Here is a 14,509-nt window from a genome sequence, read left to right on the forward strand (position 1 = left end):
AAAAGCACTCACAAACTTCTACAGATGCACAATCGAGAGCATCCTGTCGGGCTGTATCACCGCCTGGTACGGCAACTGCTCCACCCACAACCGTAAGGCTCTCCAGAGAGTAGTGAGGTCTGCACAACGCATCACCTGCCCTCCAGGACACCTACACCACCCGATGTCACAGGAAGGCCAAAATGATCATCAAGGACAACAACCACCCGAGCCACTACCTGTTCAACCCGCTATCATCCAGAAGGCGAGGTCAGTACAGGTGTATCAAAGCTGGGACCGAGAGACTGAAAAACAGCTTCTATCTCAAGGCCATCAGACTGTTAAACAGCCACCACTAACATTGAGTGGCTGCTGCCAACACACTGACTCAACTCCAGCCACTTTAATAATGGGAATTGATGTAAAATATATCACTAGCCACTTTAAACAATGCTACTTAATATAATGTTTACATACCCTACATTATTCACCTCATATGTCTACGTATATACTGTACTCTATATCATCTACTCCATCTTTATGTAATACATGTATCACTAGCCACTTTGAACTATGCCACTTTGTTTACATACTCATCTCATATGTATATACTGTACTCAATACCATCTACTGCATCTTGCCTATGCCGCTCTGTACCATCACTCATTCATATATCTTTATGTACATATTCTTTATCCCTTTACACTTGTGTGTATAAGGTAGTAGTTTTGGAATTGTTAGTTAGATTACTCGTTGGTTATTACTGCATTGTCGGAACTAGAAGCACAAGCATTTCGCTACACTCGCATTAACATCTGCTAACCATGTGTATATGACAAATACATTTGATTTGATTTAGAAAGTTATTTGATTCTGGCCATTTTGAGCCTGTAATCGAACCTATAAACGCTGATGCTCCAGATACTTGTCTAAAGAAGGCCATTTTTATTGCTTCTTTAATCAGCACCACAGTTTTCAGCTGTGCTAACATAATTGCAAAATGGGTTTCTAACGATCAATTAGCCTTTTAAAATGATAAACTTGGATTAGCTAACACAACTTGCCAATGGAACACAGGAGTGATGGTTGCTGATAATGGGCCTCTGTATGCCTATGTAGATATTCCATTAAAAATCTGCCTTTTCCAGCTGCAATAGTCATTTACAACATTAACAATGTCTACACTGCATTTCTGATCACTTTCATGTTATTTTAATGGACAAAAAATGTGACAAGGATATTTCTAAGTGACCCCAAACTTTTGAACGGTAGTGTATGTTTAATTAGCAACCGCACAATTAACAAAGACATGTACAGACTAGTATTGTACACACACAGACCACCCCTAAACCCACACTCCTGTCTCTCATTGTTGATTAAAAAAGGCACTCATTATTGTTTTCAGAAAAGGCAGGTGTGCAGACTACGTTCCTCTTTAAGCATGTTTCAACTTAATAAGAGGCCAACTCCAAGCAACAGCTTGTCCCTGTGTGTTCCTATTTCCAAGGCTGAAAAACAAGGACATTACAGTGCACTAACCAAAGCAAGGCCTTGATGTAACGATTCTCATTGGTGGAAGGAGAGGAGGACCAAAATGCAGCGTGGTAAGTATTCATCATATTTTAATTGAAAAACTTAACACTACACAAAATAACAACAAAGAGAAAACGAAACAGTTCTGCCAGGTGAACAGACACTAAACAGAAATTAAACACCCACCACCAAAATGTGGAAAACAGGCTACAACAAACGACACCTGCCTCTGATTGAGAACCATACTAGGCCAAACACATAGAAATATAACATAGAAAAAAGAACAGACTACCCGCCCCAACTCACGCCCTGACCAACCTAACACAGAGACATAAAAAAGGAACTAAGGTCAGAACGTGACACTTGACTACTAACGTAGTAAACCACTGGAATTCTATCTACTAATGTAGTGAAAATACTTGCATTGTAACTACTAATGTAGTGAAAATACTTGCATTGTAACTACTGGTGGCCAAAAATGCCATGCTACACTAATACTAATCTAAAACAACAAATAATACAGGGTTCATGAGGGATAGAGTTAATACGTGGATCATAAGGCAGCTTCTGTTCCCAGTGGATCACTTGGTTTCATGGTTCCTTTTACAGTATAACTGCTCCCTGTACCAAAACTGCATAACCGCATAATATAAAGGAATTCATTTTGGAGCCGCCGCAAGAAGTACCATTAGCCAAAGCTGTGTTTATATTAGCTGTAACTGACAAGGTTCTCCATTTTATACATATGCCATTTAGCTTATACCAGGGCTCCCTTTAGTTGGCTTCAACACTTACAGTACAGTTCATTCAGAAAGTATTCACACCCCTTGACATGTTCTACATTTAGTTGTGTTACAGTCTGAATGTAATATGTATTACATTTAGATGTTGTGTCACTAGAATACACATAATATCCCATAATGTCAAAGTGGATATATGATTAAAAAAAATAGGGTTAGGGTTTGATTGATGATATTTTTAGATTTCAGTGCAGCATTTGATTTAGTGGATCATGAAATTATTTTGACAAAATGAATGCATTATGGTTTTAAGGAGGTAGCATTGAATTGGGTACAGTCATATCTAACTGACAGGAAACAGTCCACCTATATCAATGGTTCATTTTCTTCCCCTAATGTGTTAAACTGTGGAATACCGCAGGGCAGCTGCCTTGGGCCACTCTACTTAATATACACCAACGACCTTCCCTATGCCTTGGTTGAAACTCAAGCTACTATATTTGCAGATGATACTACAATTTATGCAGCAAGACAATCGGTTAAACAGGTACAGCAAGCTTTGCAAGGAGATTTGGAGATTAGGAGGAAATGAGTTTGCCAAAACAAACTTGCTTTAAACACCAAGAAAACCAAAGTTATGTTGGTCTGTTCAACTAGGAAAAGGCCAAAACAGCATGGGATACAATTAAGTATGGGAGGAGTACAAATGGAAGAAGTGGCAGAAACCAAACTACTGGGGGTGCAGCTAGACAACTGCTTATCATGGTCGTCTCAAATAACTAATCTATGTAAAAAAATATATTAAAACAGCATGCATAATCAGAAGGATAGCTAAATATTTACCAGGGAAATCCTTCAGCAAATAACACAGGCATTGGTTGAGAGTCAAGTGAACTATTGTTCGGTGGTCTGGGGAAATGCATCATCTAGTGAAGTTAGGAGGCTGCAGAATGCACAGAATAAAGCAGCAAGGATTGTTTTAAGGCGGAGATATGGTTCTTCTGTTGCAGTCATGCACAGTGTTCTTGGTTGGTCATCAATCGACAAGATAATTTAAAAAAAACATGCTTATCTTATAATATACATCATTTAAAACAGCCAAGTTCTATTCACAATGGTATTCAGTTGGTAAGAGACAGGCATTCCGTAAATACTAGGAATAGATTGTCCACCATCTATGCGTTATCCAGACAGAAAAAAGAAATGGGCAAAAGAACATTTCGATTTAGAGCAATAAAGAAATGGAATAAATTAACTGAGCAAACTAGAAACCTTTCAGTATATAAGTTTAAACATTATTTAAAAACCATTTAAATATAGTATATAGAAATGCTGTGGGACTATAGTAGATGAAGAATCAATATTTTTTTTGAATGAGTATTTATTGGGTCATTATGCTAGTGTATTATGTATGTTTGTAATAGTGTGTTATATGTGAAAGTGTGAAAGTGTGTTTGTATTATAAATTGTATTTTAATGTTAAGGACTCTTGGAAGATTAGTCCAAATGGGGACTAAAAGAGATCCTAATAAAATAAAATCAAATGACTACCTCATAGTAACTGTATGTGTGGAGTACAGAGATAAGGTCCCTCAGTCTAGCAGTGCATTTCAAACACAGATTGAACCACAAAGAACATGGAGGTTTTCCAATGCCTTGCAAAGAAGGGCACCTATTGGTGGACTGGTAAAAAAAAGCAGACACATTGAATATCCATTTGAGCATGGTGAAGTTATTCATTACACTTTGGATGGTGTATCAATACACAGTCACTACAAAGATACAGGCGTCCTTCCTAACTCAGTTGCCGTAGTCGAGGAAGGAAACCGCTCAGGGATTTCATCATTAGACCAATTGTGTTTTTGAAACAGTTACAGAGTTTACTGGTGTGATAGGAGAAAACTGAGGATGGATTAACAACATTGCAGTTACTCCACAATTCTAACCTAAATGACAGAGTGAAAAGGAGGAAACTTTCTACAGAAAAAAATATTCCAAAACATGCATCATGTGCATCCTAAAGTGAAAAGAAATTAACTTTATGTCCTGAATACAAAGTATTATGTCATGGGCAAATCCAACACAAAACATCGCTGAGAACCACTCTTCATACTGTATTTTCAAGCATGGTGGTGGCTTCATCATGTTATGGGTATGCTTGTCATCGGCAAGGAGTTTTTTAAAAATAAAAATACATGGAATAGAGCTATGCACAGGCAGTGTCCTAGAGAAAAACCTGGTTCAGTCTGATTTCCAGATACTGGGAGACAAATTCCCATTACAGCAGAACAATAACCTAAAACACAAGACCAAATATACATTGGAGTTACGTACCAAGACGACACTACATGTTCGGGAGTGGCTTACTTTTTACTTAAATTGGCTTGAAAATCTATGGTAAGAATTGAAAATGGCTGTCTAGCAATGATCAACAACCAACTTGACAGAGCTAAAAAAAATTGTAATAATGTCCAAATATTGTACAATCCAGGTGTGCAAAGCTTTTAGAGACTTACCCAGAAAGACTTACTGCTAAAGGTGATTCTAGCATGTATTGACTTGTGTGTGATTACTTATGTAAATTAGATATTTAGGTATTTCATTTTCAATAAATGTACAAACATTTCAAAAAACATGTTTTCACTTTGTCATTATGGGTTATTATGTGTAGATGAGTGTGGAAAAATATTTTTTATCCATTTGAAATTCAGGCTGCAACACATCAAATATGGAATAAGTCAAGGGGTATGAATACTTTCTGAAAGCACTGTACATACATACTGTACAGGAGAGTTGTTGTTTCTGCTGAAGCAGCAAAGCCCCTCAACCACGGCAAGGCGGAGTCCACGAGAGGGGAACAAAAATCTGAAACGAGGACCAGCACTGGGTGAAGAGGTGATGGAGTCGAGGTTTCCAATGTTCTAGAAGATATTGTTCATTAAATGGTTGGAGAATGTGCTTATTGTGCTTATTGTGAGAATGTGCTTTATTTTTGTATAATTAAAAAAAACTTTTGACCCCTTTTTCTCCACAATTCCGTGGTATCCAATTGGTAGTTACAGTCTTATCTCATCGCTGCAACTCCCGTACGGACTCAGGAGAGGCAAAGGCCAAGAGCCATGCATCCTCTGAAACACGACAAAACCAAGCCACACTGCTTCTTGACACAATGCCTGCTTTACCCGGAAGGCAGCCACACCAATGTGTCAGAGGAAACACTGTACACCTGGCGACCGTGTCAGCGTGCATGCTCCCAGCCCGCCACAGGAGTCAATCTAGCGCGATGGGAGAAGGACATCCCTGCCAGCCAAACCCTCCCCTAACCCGACCAATTGTGCGCCACCCCATGGGTCTCACGGTCGCGACAGAGCCTGTACTCGAACCAGGATCTCTAGTGCCTTAGACCACTGCGCCACTCGGGATAATGTGCCTATTCTTTGCAGATGGTTAGAACATTGGAGAATGAGATTTTTCTGGCATTCACTTAAAACCTGTCCGCGATTTCTTCGAGCTAACACAATAAATATACTTAATGAACAGACAATCTATCAAACATGAAAAACATTTGGAATAATACAAATTAAAAATAAAATGTTTCCAAAAAACAAATAAGGTATATTGTTCCATACATCATGATACTTCTTCCTCTTCCTCAGGCTCCGTCCTGGTTTGGACAGTTGCAGTCAATGAGTCATCTTCACCTTCCTCAACCTTGTCATGTCTCCTCGTCTTGGAAGATACCGATACAGTCTGGAATCATACAGACATTATTACAGTATCATTACATAGAAACCAGTGGCTAATGAGAAATCTAATTCGTAAGTTTAGTCACAAAACAATGGAGGACAGTGAAATACATATGTAGCAACTTAATTTGATCACCCAGTTGAGGGAACTGGAAAACTTCCCTGCAATGTAGGACATTTAACACTTGTAGTGTATTTGATGTTTAAAAAATCTTCAAAAGTTTGCAGTTTCCACTTTGAAATTCCAGATTAGATTTTCCTCATGAAAAATGTATCAACCCTTACAAAAATGTCTATGAATTATAATTTTCATAATAACTCACATTTCCTGTTACTGAACGATTATTTTCCTGCTGTAGCAAACTGACTCAAATTAAGATCCTACATCTGTAACTACTCACTACTCACAGCATACCTGTTCTGGTGCCTTGGCCACGAATGAACTCCTGGAAAATATAGTCCAGGAAAATAAAATATATTAACTTGAGCAAAATCAATATATGATCATCTAATGCAAATGCATTCTTTTCACAATGCAAAATCAGTTCATGATATTACAGTAGTTGATATTACCAAGTAAATTGTCTGTATTTGCACCGGTACCATATGAGTGCAGCCGCAGCAACAATCAGACAGAGAATGACAACGAGTAGAACCCAACAGGCAGCAGAGGACTCTGTGAGGAGAGAGGAGATACAGTTAATATAAGGAACAGTCTGTATTTATAATTACATGTAATCATGTTGCCCAAGCAACCATCATGGCTCCAATGCAAAAACTTTCCTGCAGAAAACAAAGAGATAATACCAGGTTATAAGACACGTACATATACAGTAAGAGATATGTGTGTATCATGACCATCTTAGTTAGTGGTTATACAGTACCTTCCCATAGAAAGGGTAATGAGGCCATACGTCTGATATTAACACATGCAGTGAAAGATAAGTGAACATCTGGCTCAACTTTGTTATCCATGCTACAACACATTTCTCAACCTCATATGTGTTTTATATGTATGCCAGGAATGCCAATATTCTTGCCAGGCAAAATTCCCTATGGGACAATAAAGTATTCAATATATCAATCAATCATATAACAACTATAAGCATCTTATAAAACAGCATAAGCAACTAGTTAAGCAACCAGGTGCTTCTCACCAGAGGATGTGTGTACATAGAGGGAGCCAGTGGCTCGTCCGTAGGGGTTGGAGGCCTGACAGACATAGAGACCATTCAGCTCAGAGCTGAGACTGAGGAGGTGCAGTTTGTCTCCCTCGGCTCTCACTGAAGACCCAGGCCATGGCTGGACCACTCTGGGAGAGAGAGAGAGAGGAGGAGAAGGGCTTTGTGTGAGTGTGTGTGAGATAGGCAAAGGCATCATTTGACTACCAGCATAATATATGAACATACTGAAGCTTCAAGATAATCTGTTTCATATGTTTAAACAAGTGTACCTAACATTTACATTTAAACTGGTTTGAACTAGTTTACATAGGAGTCAGTACCTGCTCCAGGTGTAGTTGGGGTGTGGGTTGCTGTCTGCTACACAAAGGAAGACTGTGGCTTTAGAGGCCTCACTAAGGGTAATGTTCACTGACTGAGGTGGATCTGAGATAGAGAGAGAAATGGTTACAGTTACTGCAGATATAGAATGTAAATAGACCTACACACTCATACCAAGACAGACCCATAACAATGACACTACAGGCTCTGAGCAGTGGGCAGGGGTGAAACTTTAATCCACAGATGAGGCAACACTAAGAATTTTGTTTGTGAACCTGGTCTTCCTTCATTTCAGTTTGATAGATGACTTACAGTAGAGCAGTACAATGAAAGTGGGTTAAGGTCAAAACCACTTGTGTGCCTCAGTGTAGGATAGTGGTAGTGTAGGACAGTGGTAGTAGAATATATTTACAGTGGATGTTTATGCTGTAGTTGTAGGTCTTCTCTGTTACCAGGGCAGACTGGTTGACCACACACTGGACCTGCTGCTGATTGGCTGCCTTGGTTGGTACCCCGAGCAGGTGGCTGAGTACTGTGGTGGTGCCATTGGTGTGCTGGGTGGAGTTGGTCACCGTCCTCAACAAACTGCCGAATTCACCTGTCTTCCATGTCACTTCTGCCTGTGGCTTGGCACCAGCAGCCACGCAGGTTGACAAGACAACCTCATTCTCCCCAATGACAGGAGCAACATCAACTGTCACACTCACTACTGGAGGAACTATGACCAGAACACAAACCAACAGAGAACATAAAACATGAACAAGTCAATAATTATAAATGTGGAACTATACATGAAAGAACAACCCAAACACACACAGCCCGTCATGTGAAACGTGTTCAAATGCTCATGTCACATGACCAACACACTTTAAATAAACCCTTTCATGTTCTCTATCTGGCCAATTGGAATATACATCATTAGTAGCTATACATTTACTGTATTGTAGGTTTGGTCAAATCCAGTTAATAGGTTTTAGCTCACCCTGATGAGAGGTACCTGCACCTGAGGTATTACGTTTCACACATATCACTAAAGCGGTTTTTAATTTTCAGCAGTTCCACTGAAAAGCAATCACTGCCCAGTGATTATGCCGTTAAGGGATGCTGTATATAGTGGTGTATATATTCCAACATCTGTTCCACCATTAGGTAAACTATTAATGTCCGTGCTCTCCTGGTTACAGCTTGAGTAAGAGGATACACTCTTAGGAAAAAGGCACTAAATGCAACAATATAGTGTTTTTTGGTTTGTCTCCATATGGGAACCCTTCTTGGTGCTAGGTAGAACCCTTGGAAGAGGGCCCTCTATGTAAACTGCTTCCATAGAAGGCTGCTTCCATGTACTGTCACATACACCAGATGTGCAGTGAAATGTGTTTTTTATAGGGTCAGCAATAGTAGTACAGCACCACTGGAAATTAGGGTTAAGTGTTTTGCTCAAGCGCACATCAACAGATTTTTCACTTTGTTGGCTCAGGTATTCAAACCAGCTACCTTTTCGGTTACTGGCCCAATGCTCTAACCTTACTTATATCTTTGAAGGAATCCTTCCACCAACCTTATTAGCCTTTCAAATTAAACTCTTTATGACAAGGCATTACATACAGTATATATCATAAAGCCTTTCTTTGAGTGCCTAGTTAAACCCTAAAAAGGAAACTCATGCTTTACAGGCTACATCAGGCCTGCAAGTCACATTATGCTGGCTTGGAAAGTAATGTGTAATTGCTATTGGAGTCCAGCCACTGAGGATGTAAAACAATTGCAACTTTTAATCACCCGCAACTTGCATTCAGAATGACTGCCAGGGTAGACTGATAAATAAGACTACCTAAATCATCTGAACTGGAATAACTTTCTCAGTAATGGGTGTAATAAATCCAACTTGCATTCAGAATGACTGCCAGGGTAGACTGATAAATAAGACTACCTAAATCATCTGAACTGGAATAACTTTCTCAGTAATGGGTGCAATAAATCAAACTTGTAACAAATTGGATTCGTTTTGAAAAATACATGTTATTTATCTTAGTGTAGCATAATATTAATATACTAATCACTGGACTTGCAAAAACACAGATATTGAAATAAAAAAATAAAAAATCTACCTCCAATAGAGCACGTTGAGAAATATGATAATGATGGGCGTGGTTGAGTGTTTTACTCTACACCAGAAATAATATATATACAGTGTCTTCAGAAAGTGTTAACAAATAGAAATATATTTCCTGAGCTTTTTTAAATCTTCCAGATATATTCTTTGACTGTCTTTTTTACCATTAGTGAATGTGTTTCTATGGGCTATAGTAGTAAAAGGCACAGATTGTATGTACAAATATTACCATATACTGTACGTACAGTTTAAAACATGTTTTGAAAATTCATCAGATCACTGGAACTCCTGATGTTAAAGTTTAAAAAAACATTATAATAATACAATGAAAGTCTTATAAAAAAATCAGTAGGGTTCCATGTCCTTTCTTGCCTTCCAAGGAATCATTAAAGAACCCTTTCTTCCAAAAACTGTTAAGATAAGGTTAAATGTAGAATCCTATCCCTCTGGAAAGAACTCCTTTGGAACTATTATTTCTAAGTGTAGGGAAGATGGATTTTCCATGGCAATTTAAAACCTGTAGATGAGGTCTCTGACTCTTGCTTCATTTGAATAATGAACCTACCTCTTTAGAATGAAATGGCTGCCATTTTTGTATTTATTTATGTAAAAAGTATACTCGGTAATACCAGACTTTATATGGGCTTATAAAATTTGAAGAATAGAAAAGAAAGTTTTCCATCTTCCTAAGTCTGAGGGTTGCTTTAACCTTCCAGACTTGGAATTGTATCAGCACGCTAGACAAGGCTTTTACTTGCGACATATAAATGCACTAAAGAGGAACAATGGGTTGGCTACATATTGAAGATGCACATGTTCATCAACAGAATCTTTTCACGGGTCTATTTGCAAAGGCTAAAGCTAAGAACATTAACAACTTCATAGTTAAGAATATGAAAAAAATTAAACATTTTACAAAAACCAATATCACTCCCTAAAAACACAAACTTATGGAACAATGCTGGATACTGTAAGGGTTATCCTCCTCCTCTTCATCTGAGGAGGAGAAGCGAAAAGGATCGGAGGACCACTGCGCAGCGTGGGAAGTGTCCATGGTTGTTGATTTAAGAAAACATAAACTGAACACTATGAATACAAAAATAATAAACGTGAAACGAACGAAAACCGAAACAGTACCGTGTGTTGAAAAACACAGACACGGATACAAACACCCACAAAACAACAGTGAAACCCAGGCTACCTAAGTATGAATCTCAATCAGAGACAACTAACGGCACCTGCCTCTGATTGAGAACCATACTAGGCCGAACACAGAAAACCAACCTAGAAACACAAAACATACAATGCCCACCCAACTCACGTCCTGACCAACCAAAACAAACAAATAACACAAGAACTAGGGTCAGAACGTGACAGATACCTTTTCAGAAACACAATCTTATGGAACAGTCCTTGGGTAGCTTTTCAGAATTCATCGATAAATAGCCCCACATGGAAAACTAAAGGCATAGAAACCATAAATTACTTGGTAATAGGAAATACATTCATTTCCATGACCGCTTTAAAAAGCAATTTTGCGTTGACCAATGTCGATATTTAAAAATAAATGCAACTGAAAAGTTCTATTTCACAACATTTCAATTAGAAATCTTTTGGACATCAGAGCTATTTTGAGGGAATCAATCCTATGAGTCAGAAAAGGATGTTCATATGATTGGTAAGTTTTACAAAACCTTGCAGAGAGCCTTTTCAACAGACAATATACACTTTTGGAAGATTTTAAATAACTGATATTGGCACAAGATGGAGGGAAGGTTGGAACATAACTAACGAGATTACAGTTAACAAAAATCTACACTTAATCTAGTATAAATAAAATAAAATAAATTAAATACAGGTCACAAAATTCACAAATTTTACCGCACAACAACAGTCATGTCTGAAGTGTAAAACTACTAATGACTCAATAATTCATGCTTTCTGGGAATGTTACAAAAATAAAAAGAAATGGGCAGAGTTGGAAAGATGCAGAGGTACTGCAATGTAAAGATACTATTAATTTGTCCGTCTGTATATTTCAAGACATGACATATGAGGGTGCAATGAGATACCCGATGGGTTAGGACAATACTCTTCTCATCAATAATCTTTAAGAAAAAGAAAACATACAAAACACAAGCTGGAAATAAGACAATCCTCAGTTTTTCACGAAATGGAAAGTTCAAATGCTTTATTAATTTTTTTAAAATTGAAAGAGCGTGGGCGACGGAGAAACAAAATCGTACTGTTTGAAGCCATGTGGCAGAAGGTGTTACGTGTGCTGAAAATAGGGGTGGAGGCTAGTGGGTCTGGCGGGTGTGCTGTAGATGTTTGTCTGTATGATGTAGATGTCTGTCTGTGTGCTGTAGATGTTTGTCTGTGTGCTGTAGATGTTTGTATGTATGATGTAGATGTTTGTCTGTATGATGTAGATGTTTGTCTGTGTGCTGTAGATGTTTGTATGTATGATGTAGATGTTTGTCTGTATGATGTAGATGTCTGTCTGTGTGCTGTAGATGTCTGTCTGTGTGCTGTAGATGTCTGTCTGTGTGCTGTAGATGTTTGTCTGTGTGCTGTAGATGTTTGTCTGTGTGCTGTAGATGTTTGTATGTATGATGTAGATGTTTGTCTGTATGATGTAGATGTCTGTCTGTGTGCTGTAGATGTCTGTCTGTGTGCTGTAGATGTCTGTCTGTGTGCTGTAGATGTCTGTCTGTGTGCTGTAGATGTTTGTCTGTATGATGTAGATGTCTGTCTGTGTGCTGTAGATGTTTGTCTGTATGATGTAGATGTCTGTCTGTGTGCTGTAGATGTTTGTCTGTATGATGTAGATGTCTGTCTGTGTGCTGTAGATGTTTGTCTGTATGATGTAGTTGTTTGTCTGTTTTGTATTGTTGATAAAAGAACAAATAAAATCTTGTAAAAAAAATAAAAAATGTACCAACCAATTTTTTAGCTGTCGAGTGTTGGTTATCACACGCAGTCTTTCTAGACTTCAAAAGTAGAAACAATGCTGCAAAGAGTGAAGAAAGAGTTCTTACCTAGCACAGTCAGACGTATCTCTGTATTGTATGCTCCACTGGGGAAAACACTGAAGATACATGTGAAGGTGCCTTCATCAAGCAGTCTGACAGCAGTTATTCTAATAGATCCAAGGTTTTCTGATGGGTTCCCAATAAACTGGACTCTACCTGTCAATCCATTCGGTGAAATAAATTTAGTAACCCCGTTGGGATTAATCACCATAAAATTATGGTTCTGTGTTTCTTCCAAAGTACTTTTCTGCCATGTAATCTGTTCAAGCTCCCCGTCTGTCTCTATCAGTCTACAGAATAAGTCCACATCCTGCCCCAGTACCACAGTCCTCCATCCTCCAATCACACGTGTACCTGAAGAGAAAACATAAGCCAAAAATACAGTCCAAAAGATACCTGTAGAATAGATGTTTATGAACTCTAATAAACAGAGATGTTACCTAAACACACAGACAAGACCAATAATATTATTTAGCTGTGCTATGAACTATGATATCCTATTGATGCTGAAATGTGGCTATTGCAACAACAAATGTGCCAATTACTCAATCTTTGACCCTAACCCCATTTGGACAGCCAGTCAGAGGAGATGGCTAAAGCACGCACTGATCTGGGTTCAGTCTAGGCTGAAATTACTTAGTGAATATGTTATTAGAATAATAAGACAAAAGCCCTGACTCTATTCTTACACTTAATCAAAGGTAAGATATTCAAGACATTCCTAGATACTTGTGCATGCTCAGCATGTCTCAAAACATACGGAGTTAAAAACATCGTAAACATAATGAGGTAAAAACAGTAAACATAATTATTTAAAAACATAGTAAACATGCTGAGCTAATGTGTGTGCCTTATCGTACCCTAAAAGTACCAGGACTGCAATTGAATGGTGGGGCTTTGTGGTTGTTATTGTCCTTGCATTGTGTCAACATTAAAAGAGAGAAAAAAACATGCACTCAAAAGTATGGCATTTTATGACATCAATCGGACATGAATCGGAAACCTACTTTCTGTATCCCTCTGGACGATGAGTAGAATCACACAGCACAGCTCCCGTAACATCCTTTGCTCTTCTCATTGCTAGGGTCACTACGTAAAATGTGATAATAGCATTACATTACATTTTGAGATTGGCGTTTTGTAATGAGGACCTATTAATTGTTTTATGTACGACAGTTATGTAGGCTATTATTCGAACAATGGTCTGCAATCATTACTCCTTGATGGAGACTATTCACGTCTTGCAAAGTAGCCTACACCCTATTACAAAAATCAACAAACAGTCCTACATTGGTCAGTAATAATAGAAGTAAACAGATGCAACAGTAAATGTAATAGGCCACAAACCTTTGTTGAATGTAAGTTATTCTACTGAAGCAGCCGTCGCCGTTTGTGCTGCCGGAAAACGCTCTGGTAGGAAAACGCTTATTCGCTTCGAATCGACTGCGTCATTGCATCACTGCTGCATCACATTTTGTGCAGATAGGCAACTATACTGATGCAGGTACCTTTTGCAAATGGTCGCATGCAGTTGTGCACATGGAGGAGAGAATCATTTTTCGCAGTATCCCCAAAACCGTGTCTTTTTGACACAACTGCTGACAGCTACATAAACACAAAAGTGTCCACGATAGTAGGATTGCCAGGTCAGTTTAGTAGTGATGTTGTGCTAGATGTGGCTAGTTAGCTAGCTCCAAGGCTAGATAGCTAGCTAGCTAACCTAGCCAATGAGGTGTGTGTGAAATAAATAGTCAAATAAATTATGCTAGTTACTACCCCTGATAACTTTACCAAATAATCATGTTTGAAAGAGTGAGAGTGTGTATGCTATATAAATAGTAATAGAAATGGTAGATATTAC

The 14,509-nt window shown here is 38.4% G+C and overlaps 1 protein-coding gene across 5 annotated transcripts; it reads right to left on the bottom strand.

Annotated features, from left to right (window-relative positions):
* Window positions 1-1,584: 1,584 nt before the first annotated feature.
* LOC115122829 (nectin-3-like) lies at window positions 1,585-14,276 on the bottom strand. 5 transcript variants are annotated; one of them, XR_010462338.1, is made up of 10 exons: window positions 13,996-14,262; window positions 13,656-13,737; window positions 12,655-13,002; window positions 7,913-8,218; window positions 7,503-7,605; window positions 7,156-7,310; window positions 6,572-6,674; window positions 6,414-6,444; window positions 5,030-6,002; window positions 1,585-4,548 (listed from the first exon to the last, which is right to left on the bottom strand). XR_010462338.1 is itself a non-coding variant. In XM_029652096.2 (10 exons), exons 2-9 carry the CDS (start codon window positions 13,708-13,710, stop codon window positions 5,883-5,885), a joined length of 1,221 nt encoding a protein of 406 aa, XP_029507956.1. In that variant the 5' UTR covers window positions 13,711-13,737; window positions 13,996-14,260; the 3' UTR covers window positions 1,585-5,117; window position 5,882. The 5 variants fall into 5 exon arrangements, 4 of the variants coding, with proteins under 4 accessions (XP_029507956.1, XP_029507957.1, XP_064870855.1 ...); XM_029652096.2 differs by having other exon boundaries at window positions 1,585-5,117; window positions 5,882-6,002; window positions 13,996-14,260; XM_029652097.2 differs by having other exon boundaries at window positions 1,585-6,002.
* Between the last annotated feature and the right edge of the window lie 233 nt (window positions 14,277-14,509).

This window comes from Oncorhynchus nerka, linkage group LG3, assembly GCF_034236695.1.
Source record: "Oncorhynchus nerka isolate Pitt River linkage group LG3, Oner_Uvic_2.0, whole genome shotgun sequence".
Lineage (NCBI taxonomy): Eukaryota > Metazoa > Chordata > Actinopteri > Salmoniformes > Salmonidae > Oncorhynchus > Oncorhynchus nerka.